Source organism: Myotis daubentonii, chromosome 2 (assembly GCF_963259705.1).
Source record: "Myotis daubentonii chromosome 2, mMyoDau2.1, whole genome shotgun sequence".
Taxonomy (NCBI): Eukaryota; Metazoa; Chordata; class Mammalia; order Chiroptera; family Vespertilionidae; genus Myotis; species Myotis daubentonii.
Window position 1 is genome coordinate 213,931,920 of NC_081841.1, and position 16,260 is coordinate 213,948,179.

At 46.0% G+C, this 16,260-nt stretch overlaps 1 protein-coding gene across 2 annotated transcripts in view; it reads right to left on the reverse strand.

Moving 5' to 3' along the window:
• The window catches only part of SNX25 (sorting nexin 25), a 97,090-nt gene that overhangs the window by 37,841 nt on the left and 42,989 nt on the right, over nt 1-16,260 (reverse strand). For both annotated transcript variants that reach the window (XM_059685662.1, XM_059685663.1), the window contains exon 6: nt 6,508-6,578. In XM_059685662.1, coding sequence (XP_059541645.1) covers nt 6,508-6,578 — 71 coding nt within the window. The remainder of the gene's footprint in view (nt 1-6,507; nt 6,579-16,260) is intronic.

A 16,260-nucleotide genomic window follows, 5' to 3' on the forward strand; every position in this document is an offset into this window, starting at 1 on the left:
GAGGGGACGATGGCTGTTTGCAGCTGGTCACACACCCTTCAGGGTGGGGGTCCCTACTGGGGTGCCTGGCCAGTCTGGGTGAGGGGCTGAGGGCTGTTTTCAGGCTGGGGGTGACTGAAGCTCCCAACTGCTCCTTTTTTTTTTTTTTCTTTTTTATTCTGGGCCAGCTTTAGCTTTGAGGCTTGGCTCCAGCTCTTAGGCCTCAGCAGAAAATAGGTTTCTGGCCTTTGCTTACAATGTTGCGAATCTGCTGGCTGAAGTCCGGTGGTATTTGTTACAGAGTTTCTTAAACTGCCCGCTCAGAGGCCTGCAGCCGCAGGCGGGGAACGTTGGTTTCCTCCGTCACTGAGGCAAGCAAGCCTCATTGCCGGGAGCCGGTCCATCCTTGCTGTTTCAAGGGACCTGGCATATATGGCATACAGTTCTTAATATGTTTGCTCATCTTCTTGGTGCTGTGTTTTAACCAAGGTCACCTCTCCGAGAAAGGTTGAATCCCCAGGTAGGGATTTTCCCCTGAAGTTAGGGAGGGAATAAAACCCCTCAACTAAGTGCCAGGCGGGTAATTAATCACTTTAACTATGAACAATCATGCTTAAGCTACATAATCTTTACTCCCTGGAATGGAGATAAGAAACGCCCTAACCTTTGTAATAGAGATTGATAGGATTGAATCAACTGGTATAAATACAGATGTAACAAGACAGCAACACACACAACTTAGAACACAGAACTTAGAAGTCAGAACTCAGAAGACAGAACCTACAGGGAACCAGGAGATGGAGGAGCTTCGCTGGAGAGAACATGGCAAAAGATCCTGGACTGAACCTGACTACAGAAATATGGCAAGAGAACCTGACTAGAACCTGGTGACTGAACCTGACTGGAGAACCTGGACAGAACCTGGCTAGAGAACCTAGCGAGGGAACATGGCTACAGAACCTGGCTGGAGATCCTAAGCAGAACTTCTCTGGAGATCCAGACCAGAACTTGGCTGGAGATCCGGGCTAGGTTGCTGATCAACTGAACACTGTCTCCGTGTCCTTCCTTCTTTGCCGACTCCGTCTACACCTTTGGGGACCCCTGGACCTGCTGGGGTTGGACCCCGGCACCTCATGTTAGTTTCAAGCTGCCTGGCTGCCGGCCGCCATCTTGGCTGATAGTTAATTTGCATATCTCGCTGATTAGCCAATGAAAAGGGTAGCGGTCGTACGCCAATTACCATGTTTCTCTTTTATTAGTGTAGATTCCTACACTTGGCCAATGTTTTAGTCCATTCAGGAGACTATAGCCAAACCCCACAGACTGGGCAGCTGTCACCAGAAATGTATTTCTCACAGGCCTGGAGGCTGGGAATGCGAGACGAGGGTGCCAGCGTGCGTGGGTTCTGGTGAGGGATCCCCTGGAAGTGCTTGCAGATGGCCACCTTCTGGCTGTGTCCTCAACATGTGGAGAAGTTAGGTCCCTCTGGGGACTCTTACTGTAAGTAAGAGAGCACTAACCCCACCCACCAGGGCTCCACCCCATGATGTCAGCACCTCCCAAAAGCCTCACCTCCTACTACCATCATGTTTGGATGTCAGAATTTCAACACATGACCTTTGGGAAAACACAAACCTTCAGACCATAGCAGCCAGTTACTATAATAGACCATTTCTCAGCGATGCTGGCTGTTGTAATCATAAATAAAGAGCTAGAGAGTGGTACTGAAGCGCAAACCTGAACACATCAATGGCTCTGCATCAGAGTGTGGTTCCTGGGCGAGCGGCACCAGCATCGCTGGGGGATGGGGAGTGACGCACACTCTCGGGGCGCTCAGGTCCACAGAGGGGTGCAGGCTGGGTGGGCCCCGCAGTGTGCATTTTAACCAGCCCTCCAGGAGACTCTGGTGCACGCTATGTCTGAGAACCACGGCTCTACAGGGTTAAGTCCAAACACGTTAGGATAGCCTTTCAAGCCTCATCTCTCCATCACACGCCAACCCACAGCTCAGTGTCTCATCTGACACCACCCAAGCACAGGAGGCTGTTCCTCAACTGCCTCCTTCATCTGTGCACAGGTACCTACCACCCTCATCCCCCGGACCAGCCCAGAGGGAACAAGAGCCACTCAACCCTTCTGAGTCAACTCCGTTACTCTCCAGGGAAAGCCTTTCCCCACCTCTGTTCACGTGCCACTACTGAACCCTGAACACGTCACTCGCGCTGCATCACCAAACTGCACTGTGATTTATGTGCATCTGCCCGTCTCCTCACCAGACTGTGATCTCCTGAAGGCCGGGACAGTGCTATTCACTGCACAGCTGTGCCTATAGAGTGGCCGTGTTTGCTGGATGACTGAAGACCTACTTCTGGTGACTCAGATATCTTCCAGGGCACATTCTCCACCCACACGAGGATCCTAAGAGGCCTCAAGTGCTCCTGCCGTTCCACTCCCTCTCTCTGTAAGTCACTCCGGCCATGCGACTTTTCTTTTTCCTCCGTGCACCCCGGCTGTTCCTCCGCCTCCTGTTCTTTGCACATTCTGTTTCTTCTTCTCCTTGGGATGCTACCCTAGTCCCTATTTCACTCTGCCTAGATAAGTCCTACTTCTCCTTTGCATTTTATCTCAAATGTCTCTTCTCTGATCACAACCCCACCTCCTCTGATCCTGGGTAGATGAGAGCACCTGAGTACATGACAGATAACGACAGAATGAGCCAGAGAAGGAATGAGCAAGGGCGACTCCAAGGAGGTTCCTGACGTGCATGGATGGATGGGGAGGCCCTTCACAGAGACAAGAAACTACAGAAGATGACGAGTTATGTGGGACTTTGATGTGGACATTCTCTCTTGGCAGCAGAGTGAGCTGGCCACTTCCTCAAGGTCTCAGAGGGGACACAGTCAGGAAATTCCTCCCAGCCTGCTATATGGCATTTCTTTAAGTCCTCAAAGTATTTTCAGTTACATAGAATGTCTTAATCATCAATGATTATGATTGAAAAAGACATGTCAGAAGCATCTTTAATGCAGCAACAAAACGGTATTTATAGCATACACACCACATTCATAAGTGAAGTTCCCGTCTCCAGGCTGAAACCTAAATATTCTCAGGAGGTCCCATCTGTTCATTCTTTTTCTTAAACCTCTTCAGTTTCCCAGTCACAGAGAATGTGGAAATAAGGAGAAACAACATTGGAAATGACACTCCTTAGAACAGTACACACGGCATCACTACATGGTCACTGAGATGCAAATGATCACGGCCTGCCCTATCTTCCAGGTTTCAGGAAAGCGACGCAGCCAGGTGGGGCTTGTGGGAAGAGGTGAACATGCAGGCTGAGGCTCTTTTGTCTGATGATATTTTCAGTCTTTAAAATGCAAAGATTTCCAAAAACAACTCAACAATTATGTTTTGTGGAGCCTTTAATGCTAAAATTCAAATGTTTCTTAATGATTTCTACAGGGGGAAAACACACATGTTTACCTGGAAATACATTAAAGATCAATTTAAGCAGCAATGAAGCATAATGGCTAGCTGGACCAGTTTATAGATATTCAACTAAAAAGACAATGGGGAGTGCCAAATTTGATCTTTTTTTATAAAAAGTATGTACACAAATTTTAATAACTCATCAGTGAGGCAGCAGGTGGCATTATGAATCAGGGAAGTCACATCAGACCGTTAATACATTGTTCTCCTCTAACAGTGGGGAACAGAGCATCAGCTTTGCAAAGATACTGGACTCGGAGACAGCAGAAATCGAAGATCATTAACTCTTATCTCTAAACTAGAGGCCCAGTGCACAAAAATTCGTGCACTGGTGGGGAAGTTCCCTCAGCCTGTCCTGCCCCCTTTCACAGTCTAGGAGCCCTCAGGGGATGTCCTACTGCGGCTTAGGACTGCAGTCTGGCCTCCCTCTGTGGGAGGTGACCGGGAGGATCAGGGGAAGGCGCTGCCCTCATCACCCCACTGCTGCTGCCAAAGCCAGCCACCGGGGCTGCTAACACTCAGACCTCACTTCTTAGCACTGGCCCACCCCCTGCCCACTTGTGTGTGTGTGTGTGGGGGGGGGGGGTGATCTGGGGCCAGGCCGGCTGGGGGAGGGGCTGTGGGAGGTTGAGGCACCTTGGTCACACCCCTTCCAGCCTCTGTGGAGGCTCCGGGACCGTGGGCTGCCCTGCCTCTCCTAGCACCGCCGTGGAAAAGGGAGCCGTGAGGTATGGGTGGGACTGGCCAGGGCCCACCAGCCCCAACCACTTCTCCCTTGCCACCAGCCCTAGCAGCTGCTGTGGCTTTGTCTGGAAGGACGTCTGGAAGATGTCTGGTCTAATTAGCATATTACCCTTTTATTAGTATAGATTGGCAACTTCCAAGTTTTTCTCTTCAGGGTTGCTCTCTCTCCACAGCTGAATCCCAGCTGAGAAATGCCAAACAGGCACTTCTCCATCCTCTGTGGTAGCAAATCCAGAGGCCCAATCCAGTGAGTCCTCTCCCCCTGAAGCAGCCCCCACTTCTCTGACTCTCAGGGTCTTCACTTCCTGGTGAGAAACCCTTTATGATCACCTGGAGCACTCAATCTAAACTGAAAGCCGGAGTCTAGAGAAATGAAAGGACTGTCCGGGTTTCACAGGGATGCTAGCAGGGGAAGTTCACGTGAGCCAAGGTCTCCTAACTCCTGTGCTAGCACTTTTGCTTCTACACCCCAAACTTCTACACTCTCAGCCTGCAGCAATGGGGCAGGACAGAAGCAGCTGCAGACTAGAAATTACAAGCTCAGACTCCTGAACTGCATTTCTCTGGGAGCCACTTCCTCTTCCTGTGAAGTCAGCACTGTACTGCCCTCATCTGACTCTTCCCCACATCAATCATTCACCACAGAGACTATTTCTCCTTCATAATCTTTCTTATCAGGCCCTTCCTTTTCGCTACCATATCCAAGTCCTAGGCTGCAATGCCTCACTCTGAGCACCGCACCACCTCCTAGTTTAGGACTCCATGAATGCAGTTTTGTTTGTTCACTACTGGGTCATAACCACCTTGTTAGTATTCAGGAAATATTTCTGAATGAACACGTTTGCCCCATCTTCCTTACTGGGCTAAGGTGAAGAATTAGCGCCTCTCCATAGTCTAGACCAGGGGTCCTCAAACTTTTTAAACAGGGGGCCAGTTCACTGTCCCTCAGACCGTTGGAGGGCCGGACTATAGTTTAAAAAAAAACTATGAACACATTCCTATGCACACTGCACATATCTTATTTTAAAGTAAAAAAAACAAAACAGGAACAAATACAGTATTTGTATTTGCATGTGGCCCGCGGGCCGTAGTTTGAGGACCCCTGGTCTAGACCAGCGGTTCTCAACCTGTGGTACGACCCCTTTGGGGGTCAAACTACCCTTTCGCAGGGGTCGCCTAATACCATCAGAAAACACATATATAATTACATATTGTTTTTGTGATTAATCACTATGCTTTAATTATGTTCAAGTTGTAACAATGAAATCGGGGGTCACTACAACATGAGGAATTGTATTAAAGGGTCGCGGCATTAGGAAGGTTGAGAGCCACTGGTCTAGCCCTTCATTTCCTTTTCACACCGCTCCCACCTTCTGCCAGTGACTCAGAGGCAAGGAAAAGTCTGTAACCCCAGCTCCCTTTGGCCTCTGCATGCTGATTAGGAACCAGAGTGCGCGTTTCTCGTGTCCGGTCCACTCTTCCTTGCGCTTCTGGCGCTCTGCTCTCCGGCAGGGACCTGGGTGCACCTGGAGACGGACGGCTGTGTAAAGTCTAGCTGACGAGATGGCAGTGTCTGCTGCCTCTCAGCCACGAACCAAACCTGCTCTGCATTCAGACAGTAAATGTCCGTCAGCCTCGTGTATGAGAAGGGACTAGGCCAGCACCAGGCAAACTACAAGGCAGACAGCCATCGCCACACCTCAGTTACTCCTCAGTACCATGCCTGGGCAACGACCTTGTCACTTTAAACAAAACCAACAGGGAAAATAAAAACAACATAAAACCCATTTCTTTAAAAATCTACAAGAGAAAAAAAAAATCTACAAGAGTAGGAGGGGGACAGCAGGTATTCCCAATTCAAACGCTTAACTAAAGAGAAGGTTAAGTAAATTATGAAGCAGCAACTCACTGGTGTCATTTAAATGATCGAGATTATGTTTCAAGACAGAAATATGAATAAACATTAAAGATTAAATTTTACTGTGTGAAAAAAAGGATGAAGTCATGTTTAGTTTAAAAACAGAACAAAATCACTATCTATCCCATAATTTTAATCTTTTAAGAATTATGACTACAGATGAATAAATTTATAAAGGAACTCAGAAATACCAAGGTTCCTGTTAGGATTAGATTATATTTACTTTCGCTGTTGCTGCTACACTATTATTGTAAGAAGTTAAACTATTTAAATGTCAGCCAGAGGAATGCTGGTACCTGACAAAGCTCTGAGCGGAGGGTGCAGACCAGGGACAGGCCTGCAGCTTATGTGACTGAAGAAAAAACACCCGTGCTTACCCTTCTGCCTCTTCAGCTGCGGAAAGCTGCTAATGGTCGTTGCCTGGATTATTTCCACTACAATTTGATACCTGGTTTAAAAGAGAGAGAAAGAACAGGTTGGATAGGAAGAAAATACCATTCTCGGGGATACTTTTAAACTGTGCCTGTACTAATCACACATGACACAGTGTGAGTCCTGCCCATGCATCATCAAAACCATCCGACAGGGACTGGCACCTGCGCCAGACCGGGCGCGATGCCGCGAGCTAGCCGTCTCTGAGGCCCCGACGTCAGAATGACGAACTTGCTCCCCCACCCAGAGAGAAACTTGAGGTTATACTCAACGTCTCCCGCATTGGTGACCGGTCCTGTTGATTCTACCTCCTGCACCCGCTCTGTCCGATAACATGGGCATGAGCCACAGGTGGCTACTTAGATTAATTAAACAAAAAATCCAGTTCCTTGGTTGCATTAGCCACATCTCACGTGCTCCAGGGGCACGTGGGGCTTGCATATTGGACAGTCTACGGCCATTTCCATCGCTGCAGCAAGGTCTACACTGGACGACGCTGCCCACACACTTCACTCACTGCTGCCCTCTGCCCTCCAGCCCCACTGCCACTCTGAGTGGCTGCCCTCACTGCTTCTCACTGGGAAGAGGACTGAGGCCGACAGGGGAGAGCACCTGCAGTGGGACCACGTGTCAACACCGTTTCCGCTCCCCAGGTCATTCTAATGCGCAGAAGAAGCTGACAACACCAGGCAGGTGTATGTGCCTAAGAACACCTTTTCTCAGGAAAAATACAAGCTTACTTTTAAGTGTTGAGGACACCCCTAGAGTTGTGTCTATGGTGAGCATATTCAGGTGGGCCTTTTGAACTCAAGTTCTAGGGTTATTCTCTGGGTCCTATCATTCCCTCTGCTCTTAGCAAGAGCCTCTTACCCAGCCCACCGTCCCTTCCTTCCTCCTTGCTCTGCACCTCGGCTTCAGCAGGATGGTGCCATGCAGCCTCCTCAAACGAGATCACTTTCCAGGCTTTTGCTCATGCCGTTTCCTTCTGGAAACATCTCCCTACTTGTCCACCTATCCAGATCTTACACGTAGTCCTTCTTCTCTCAAATCTTCCCCAGCCCCCCCACCTCCCCAATTCACATGAGTATTTCTCTTCTCTGAAGCCCTAACTTACAGGTATTACTTTATATTGCCGATTTACAGAGTCACATTTTCACAAACAGTGCTGTGATGAAGAAAATGGGAGTGCCCAGTCCTTTTCACTTCTGGGCCTAATACTTCTTTAAAAAATGGTAATACATCTGAGCCTAAGACAAAATTGTGGCTTTGTGCGTAATAAAGATATGCTACCTTTTTTCTCTCCAACTTTATCATGAGCCTCTGCAGATGAATTGTGTGCTATATTCTCCTACAGGACCAAGCCTGGAGCTAAACATATGGTAAGCACTCGGTCAATAGTGGTGAGTGCTGTGGACTCAATGTTTGTGTTCCCCTCAGATTCATGTGTTGAATCCTAATCTCCAATGAAATGAGATTTGGAGTTGGAACCTCTGGGAGGCAATGAGGTCATGAGGGTGGTGTCCTCATAAATGAGAGGAGTGCCCTTATAAAAGAGACCGCAGAGAGCTCACTTTCCACCAAGTGAGACGACAGTGAGAAGACCACCGTCTATAAGCCAGAAAGTGGGCCCTCCCCAGACCCCCAATCTGCCGGCCCCTTGATCTTAGACTTCCCAGCTTCCAGAACTGTGAGAAATAAATGCTCCTTGCTTAAGCCACTCACTCTATGGTATTTTTGCTATAGCAGTCTAAACTGACTAAAACAATGAGCTAAATTAATAAGGGTTCGCATTTGTAACACTAACAGGTACACATAGTATTCTGAACAATCTGTTCTTTTGATGTTCTTAGTGATTTGTGCTCTGGAACAAACGAGTCACCAATGGTACTGAAAAATAATACACACCATCTGAGGAAAGAGTTAATTTTTTAAAATGAATCCATAACATTAAGTAACTAGAGGCCTGGAGCATGAAATTCGTGCACTGGGGGGTGTCCTCTTGCAGTCCGAGACCCCTTGGGGGATGTCCACCTGCTGGACATCCCTCTTGCAGTCTGGGACCCCTCACTCCTTACCACCCACCTGCTTGCTGCTCCTTACCACTTGGCTTGCAGCTCCTTAGCGCTGCCGTGGAGGCGGGCGAGGCTCCCACCACCACCGCTGCGCTCGCCAGCCATGAGCCCAGCTTCTGGCTGAGCAGTGACCCCCACCCTGGGGAGTGCACTGACCACCAGGGGGCAGCTCCTGTGTTGAGCATCTGCAACCCTGGTGGTCAGTGTGCATCACAGCGACCCGTCGTTCAGGTCGTTCCGCTGTAACAGTCGCTTAGGCTTTTATTATAGATACTAGCTAACATGTAAGGATTCCTCTCATTAGGTACCAGGTACCTGTTTAGATACTTTCATTTACATTATCTCATTTAACCCTCATAATCCGGTGCTGTAATTATCCTGATATATCCCTCCCCTTACCTGTTGAAATATTATTTGACCTTAAACACTCAGTCCATGGCCATTCCTCTCTGAAGCTTCTTAGATTCCTGTCTTCTACAGGATAAAATATTTGTTCCTACCCACTTCTTTAGCTCTTCACTCTCTACTTCTGGCCTTACTATCTTGCTTAATATTTAACTATTTATACCCACGTGGATCTCTATGTTGGACTATTAGCATCTTGCTGGCAGGTGAAAGAATTAAAGGATACACAACCAATTCATCTTTATACTCACCAGACCCTCCTCACACAGTGCTTTGGCGTTTGAACATGGTTAATGAATTTGCAGAATTCACTTTCACTTGATACCAAAAGGCAAAATAGGAAGTGAGTGACTTTCTCATTCTCAACAAAGCTATTTAAACTACTGTTAACTGTTCAGAACAGTTCTGGAATTATTAGAACTGGTTTCAAGCCAAATTAAAAAACAGTCTCTTTATTTCATTAGGCACACCTTACACATATTTTTAAAAAATATATTACTTTAGAGCCATCTTGGGCATACACGCTGGAACGTCCTACCAATGTCAAAGGCTGGACAAATCCTAGTCTCAGGTGTACAGTATGGTAAATGGTTTAAAATATTCTTTTATATTAAAATCACTAAGGACATATTGTAAATTTGAATATCATACATATACATGTTTAAGAAAAAGTTAAAAACATTAATGTCTTCAAGTTGCCACAGGCTACTTTGTACTAGTCTAGAGGTAATATTTTCATTACAGGAACTTCAGTTAATGTGGTTGAGAAGAAATACAGCTAAGCTGAAGCTGTTTCCCAACTTAGGAAGTGTCTCAGAGTAGTGAAGAATGTGGGTTCCGGTACCGAATGGCCTGTGTTCAAATCCTGCTCCCAACACTTACTGTGTCACCGGGGAAAATTATTTAAACTCTCTAAAACTCAAGAGCCCTCGTCTGTATAAAGGGGAGTAACAGTATTTTCCCTGACAGGGTTGCTGTGAAGAGGAAATGAGATAACACCTTTAAAACAGTTGGAATAGTGCCTGCCCCACAGTGAGAGTCCAATAAACATTAACTATTGTTCCTTAACCCGCTACTGACTCTTCAGATGTGCACTATTTAGGGGGATGGTATGTGTGTGCTTGTTAGACATACATAAAACTTTCGTAAGTAGCCTTACCTTTTTCCTGACTATAGGACTGTCTCAGCTAATCAATCTAAGACCACCAGGGTCACTGTAGTCCAACAAAATCGGGTTTACTGACCCCCTGCACTGGGCAAGAGGAACCACGGGCATCTGTGGAGCTGCTGTAGGGTAACTTCTGGGAAAGCGGCGTGTGGGTGGGATTTCACTGAAGCAGCAGGGGACAGGCCGGACGCAGGGCGGTGTAAAGAGGTCACTTCCAGGTGGATCCAGGGTCCTATTGCCTTGGACACTGCAGTTCAGGGAGATGTGGACTGCTGAGCCCAGAAAGCCCTTATCTGCAGCGCGACTTATGAGTGATGAATGAGGCTGCTTCTCTGTGTCAAAGTGACTGAAATCCTCCAGCACGAGCAGGATGCACCATTCTTACTGCGAATCTCACACAGCACAGCTTTTAACAGTCTAGGCAAGATTTGAGAGCGCAGTTTCTCAGTGAACAAGAAAGCAGTGGTCACTCACTCAAATAGGGAGTCATGCTAACACGTACACGTTACAGCTCCGCGTGAACTTGGAAGGAGATAGTCTCCTGCTAGCTTTGGAGCTGCCTTCTGGATCTGTACCCCAGCCTGATACATGGATGGGCAGACTGTACTTGCCCAGGCTCAGCCAATTTCTACTTTCTCTAAAGAACATATGTTCATTGAAGAACATTGGAAAATACACAAAACACAATATTCATAGTTAATCACAACATTTGGCATATCCTTATAACCTTTTCTAGGCAAATAGGATATTTTGTTATTTTATAAGACTGGATTTCTGCTATAAATACTGCCTTAGAGCCTTTTAATTTAGCAATTTATAATTACTATCTTCCAATATTATTAAACCATTATATACCTGCTCCAAGAATTTTTTTTTTAACTCAACCCTTATTGTTAGGCACTATGGTTATGTCAAGCTTTTCTCTATTTTATTATTTTTTTTTCTTTCTTCTTTTTTTTTTCTTTTCTCTATTTTAAATAAAATTGTAAGAAATAGTCTTAAAGAAATCTTTCACACATTCATGATTATTTCCTTCAGATAAATTATTATTATAACTATCAAAACGAATGCATATTTTGTGACCTCTTTTTCGTTTTCTAAACCTGTGTGACAAAAAGGTATTAATTTATCCTCTTAACAGCAGGACACAAGGTTGTGTTTTCCTACACCCTGCCAACACTGGGTGTCATCAAATTTTTTTAAAATATACTTTTTCTTGCTTTCAGAGAGGAAGGGAGAGGGAGAGAGAGAGATAGAAACACCAATGATGAGAGAGAATTATTGATCGGTTGCCTCCGGCACGCCCTACACCAGTGATGGCGAACCTTTTGAGCTCGGCGTGTCAGCATTTTGAAAAACCCTAACTTAACTCTGGTGCCGTGTCACATACAGACATTTTTTGATATTTGCAACCATAGTAAAACAAAGATTTATATTTTTGATATTTATTTTATATATTTAAATGCCATTTAACAAAGAAAAATCAACCAAAAAAATGAGTTTGCGTGTCACCTCTGACACGCGTGTCATAGGTTCTCCATCACTTCCCTACACTAAGAATCAAGCCTGAGGCCCGCAACCCACGCATGTGCCCTGACCAGGAATCAAACCGTGACCTCCTGGCTCATAGGTTGATGCTCAACCACTGAGCGATGCTGGCCAGGCTCAAGTTTTTAATCTCCACCAATATTACAAACAAAGCAGAGTGCCTGGTTCCTATGTGAGTACTGCTGAGGGTCTCAAGGTTCCGAGCTGTCTCCTCAGGAGGTGTGTTTCATGGCATCAGGGCCAGGGAGCAGGAGCACAAACAGGGCAGATCTTTTCAATTAGGACTCAGAGGAGTGAGAGATCTTTTCCCCTAATGGGCTTCATACCTGTTTTCCACTTTCTAGTGCAGAAGGGAGCGGCTTCCACAGAAAGACAGGCATTTCCCGCTGTGCACAGACGGCAAATGCTAACACCATGTGAACAGAACACTGGCTGACAGGCCTCCGGGCCTCCCCAGCCACCTCGAGAGCAGAGGAAACCTTCATCTGCACATGTCTCTATGCTCTCTCAATACACATCCATATATTCCAGCCATACCAATTAGAAAGTTCTGGGCCAGAACAGCTGAGGTGTCCTGAATGTATGTATACCCACAATTCATGTTATATATACAGAAAATAACCTGAAAAAATATATATACCAAGTATTAACAGTTTTCATCTGCTTGTGACAACTGATTGCTATTTTCTTAATCTTGTTTATATCTTTTAATCTCCCTAAAAAAACTACATTACCATATTTTCATTTTCTGGATCCCAGAGACTACAGAAATTACATGTTACAGAAGCAACCAAAGCTTTGTCATGTTGGCTAGCTGGTACCCTTTAGTTAACCTCAGGAAAGCCAAGATTGCCCTGCTGGTGTGGCTCAGTGGTTGAGCATTAACCTACGAACAAAGAGGTCACCGTTCGATTCCTGGTCAGTGTACATGCTGGGGTTGCGGGCCCAATTCCCAGCATGGGGCGTGCAGGAGGCAGCTGATTGACAGCTCATGGACAATGTGGTCAGTCATAAGAGTGACACTAGGGTCTTCATGTGCCTTATCCGTTGGCCCTTGATGGCTCAGAACTCAGGATGGAGAGAGGAGCACTGCTACTTATGGGGTCTCTTCAAACCCCAGCTGGGACGCTGAACCCCAGCGGGCCACTGGTGATCGATCAGTGTCCACAGTTTGCAACCCTTGATCTGATGATATAACAACACCTGTGGCGGCTAAGAATGAGAGCCATGCAGATTCTGACCTAAGTGCGTTACCTACACGGCCTCCTGCTCCTAACTGCCCTTCATAAAGCACATACACCTTCCCCACAGGGCCAGTGCTGCTCCAAGTACAGGCACAGAATAAATTCCTTTATTTCAGAGAGATCATGAACGTCCTTATACCCAACTTCTCCCTTCTTATATCAAATTTCACGTTGCTGCCAATAGTTAATTATCTTTGCTCCTAAATGAAAATAGTCGGTATTCTCTGATATGTTTAATCCCACCTCTGCATCCTCTGCTATTTCTCGGACACCAACAGGAGAAATGACATTCCAAAGTCAATGTACTTGTACTTTTCATAAAACTGTGACACCTTTTAGAACATTTCTTGTATGTAGCCTCGCATTTCAGTGAGTTTTTAACTAAATTTATATTCATTTGTTATTATTAGAACAACTCGCCAGGCTTCTCTTTGTTTTCCACGCTGATTTCCTCTCGGCATCCGCCCACACTTAACCTTTTCCCTGGATGCTGTTCGTGCTGACTGATTCCTGACAGGGTGCGTTAGTCTGTCTTCAGGCATGTGCAGTTTTTTCTCTCGTGTTCCTCTCTAAAGTAATCCTGTTTTACTGCTCATGATTCACAATACAGTTTCAGAATCACTGTTCAAAACACTGAAATGTCCATTTTGCCAAAGGTGAGAAGCTTGGGTTAAGCACAGCTCTCAGGAAGGCCTTCATGATGATCTAGTGATATTTCTCCTCAATAGTCACCGTATATCAGTCAACTGATATACACAGTTTTTAAATAACTAAAATATAACGAATTTTATGACATAACATCTAGCCAAGACTTCCGATTGGCAGCAGATGGGAGGACATTCCATTTAAGAGAGATTCTCAACACGAGTTGCATGTTATAATCACCTCGGAAGCTGTTTAAAAACAGTGATGCCCAGGTTCCACTCCAAGCAGCTGCAGAACAAGTCTCCCATTTCATGAAGGAGCAAGTATTTCCCATTAGAGCACTCGATACAAAGACGCCGGGAATCACACAGCCCGGGCTGCATTCCTGGCCAACAACCTGCCCAGTCCTTTCCCAGAGGTTCCTGTCAGGGCCGAACCTTTCATTTTCCTTGTTTAATGTTTACTTTGACTCCAGCTTTACCTTCAAAACAAAGCAACATAGCTCTTTCTCCAGCAAGGCTGCAATTGCCGAGTTTCATTAACGGATGCACCGTGGCTCTGAACCCTGTTTTGCCCTCCCTGACTGGTCATTGTCTCACCGCCCACACGGACGGTGGGGAATCCATTCAGCCTGCCCTTTCATATCCTGCATCAAGATGACACTCAGCTTCGTGGCTCCTGTTTTATTAACAGAATTGATCACTGCTCCTACTAGAAGACGCTGGAAAATTCAAAATATTACACCAACCCAGTTATCACATCCTCGCTTTGACTTCCTAGATGCCAGAAAAGAAGAAAAAAGGAGTAGCTAAGGAAAGTGAGCTATCCTACTGTAAGTTTTTTAAAGCCTGGGTGATTTTAATACACTGCCAGGGTAAAAACCACTAATTTAGTATATTTTAAGAGAACATTTCTAGGTCTAAAGTCCTACTGTGAAAGCATCTCATGCCAACTCAAACAGAAAAACAAACTCCGCAAAACTTCAACATCACCTTCACGTTTTGTCTGTTTCTTTGTTTTTAATGCATTCCAGCCTAGTAGAGCTAAATGACTCTTTTTCCCCTTTAAAAAATATGCCTCCAACTCTCAAATGTGCATAAAACAAAAGTGGACAGTTTCATCAACTGCTGAGACTAAATAAGATACAGTCCCTGCCTTAGGCAGCCAACCCTAAGATTTTCTGAGGAGCAACTTGAAGACAGGGACCAAGAACACAATAAAGTCAGACAGCAGTGTACTCTCATTTTATCAGAGAAGCAACAGAACGGTTCAGACTGCGACTGAAGAAAGCAGCTCCATGAGTGCTGGTCAGCTGATAAAGCTCCATGATGGAAGTTTTAGACAGGAGTCTGATAAAACGCGATTTTGCCCGTCAATAACCGTAAGCAGACCTGACCTTGGAATAGAGAGCAATTTTTCTATCAGATAAACAGTAAGTAGCCAAGTAACAAGATAATTTATGCACCACCTCCTACGAGCACCTACTTTTCTGAGCAAAATGATCAATCTCTGCTATAGCAGAATTGTTCCTGGACTTACAATCTCTCCAGTCCAAGCTGTGCAGGAAGTAGTTAGTCCTCAGGTCTGCCCCTAAGATGCAGTGAACAGGGACAACAGCCCCATGCAGAAAAGATACACCGGGTCATATCAAAGAGAACTCCCTGACACCGTCCCTGCACCTGAGAACAACGCAGCAGCGTTACCCGCCTGTCGTTCTGACAAGGAAAATAAGCACTTCGCAGCTGGTAGCTGCTAGAACCTAGGGCTCATTGAATAGCCTAAATCCATCTGCCCTCCGGCGATATCCCAGGAATTATCTCAGTCACAGAAACTGCCTCGGGATCACGCAGTATGTGCAACAGTACGGTATTCCGAAGGGAACTCTGCAGGTGTGTATCGACCAGCGAGAAAAAGGCCTCTCACAGTCTTTCTCTCCAAAGGCTCTTTGCCAAGCTTGCGGAGGGGACCATAATCTTCAGGATTACCACGGTCCCACAGCTGATGCTGCCAAATGCATATGACTCTTTCCAGAGCCCGCATTCCTGTCACAGGGAACTCTGCAGCCCTTCTAGAGGAAGTTACTGACTCACTTCCCAAAAGTTACATGAGGAACAGCAAGTTTATAAAGAGATGGAGGTCAGCCCTGGCCAGTTTGGACTGAAGGGTCCAAGGTTCGATTCTAATCAAGGGCATGTACCTCAGTTGCAGACTGGTTCCCAGTTGGAGCGCATGCAGGGGGCAAACAATCGATGCGTGTTTCTCACATCAATGTTTTTCTCTCTCTCCCTCCCCCCTTTCCACTCGCTCTAAAAATCAATAGAAAAATATCCTCAGGTGAGGATTGAAAGAAAAAAAAAGAGGTGGAGGTGAGAAGAACAGGTCACTCCAACTGGACTCAGTCAATAGACCAACTTAGCTCTGAAATGTACTTTTTGTTTCTAATTCTTTCAGAGTTTCATTATCCAATCACCAAAGTACCTCTGAGTGTCCTCCCTTTGACTCTAAAAATGTTGTTGGAAACACAAAGCCTAACAGTAAGATGGAAGGCACAGAGTTCAACATACAGAACAGAAATAATACACAACAGGAACACCTGGTCGGCTGTCTGCACTCCGC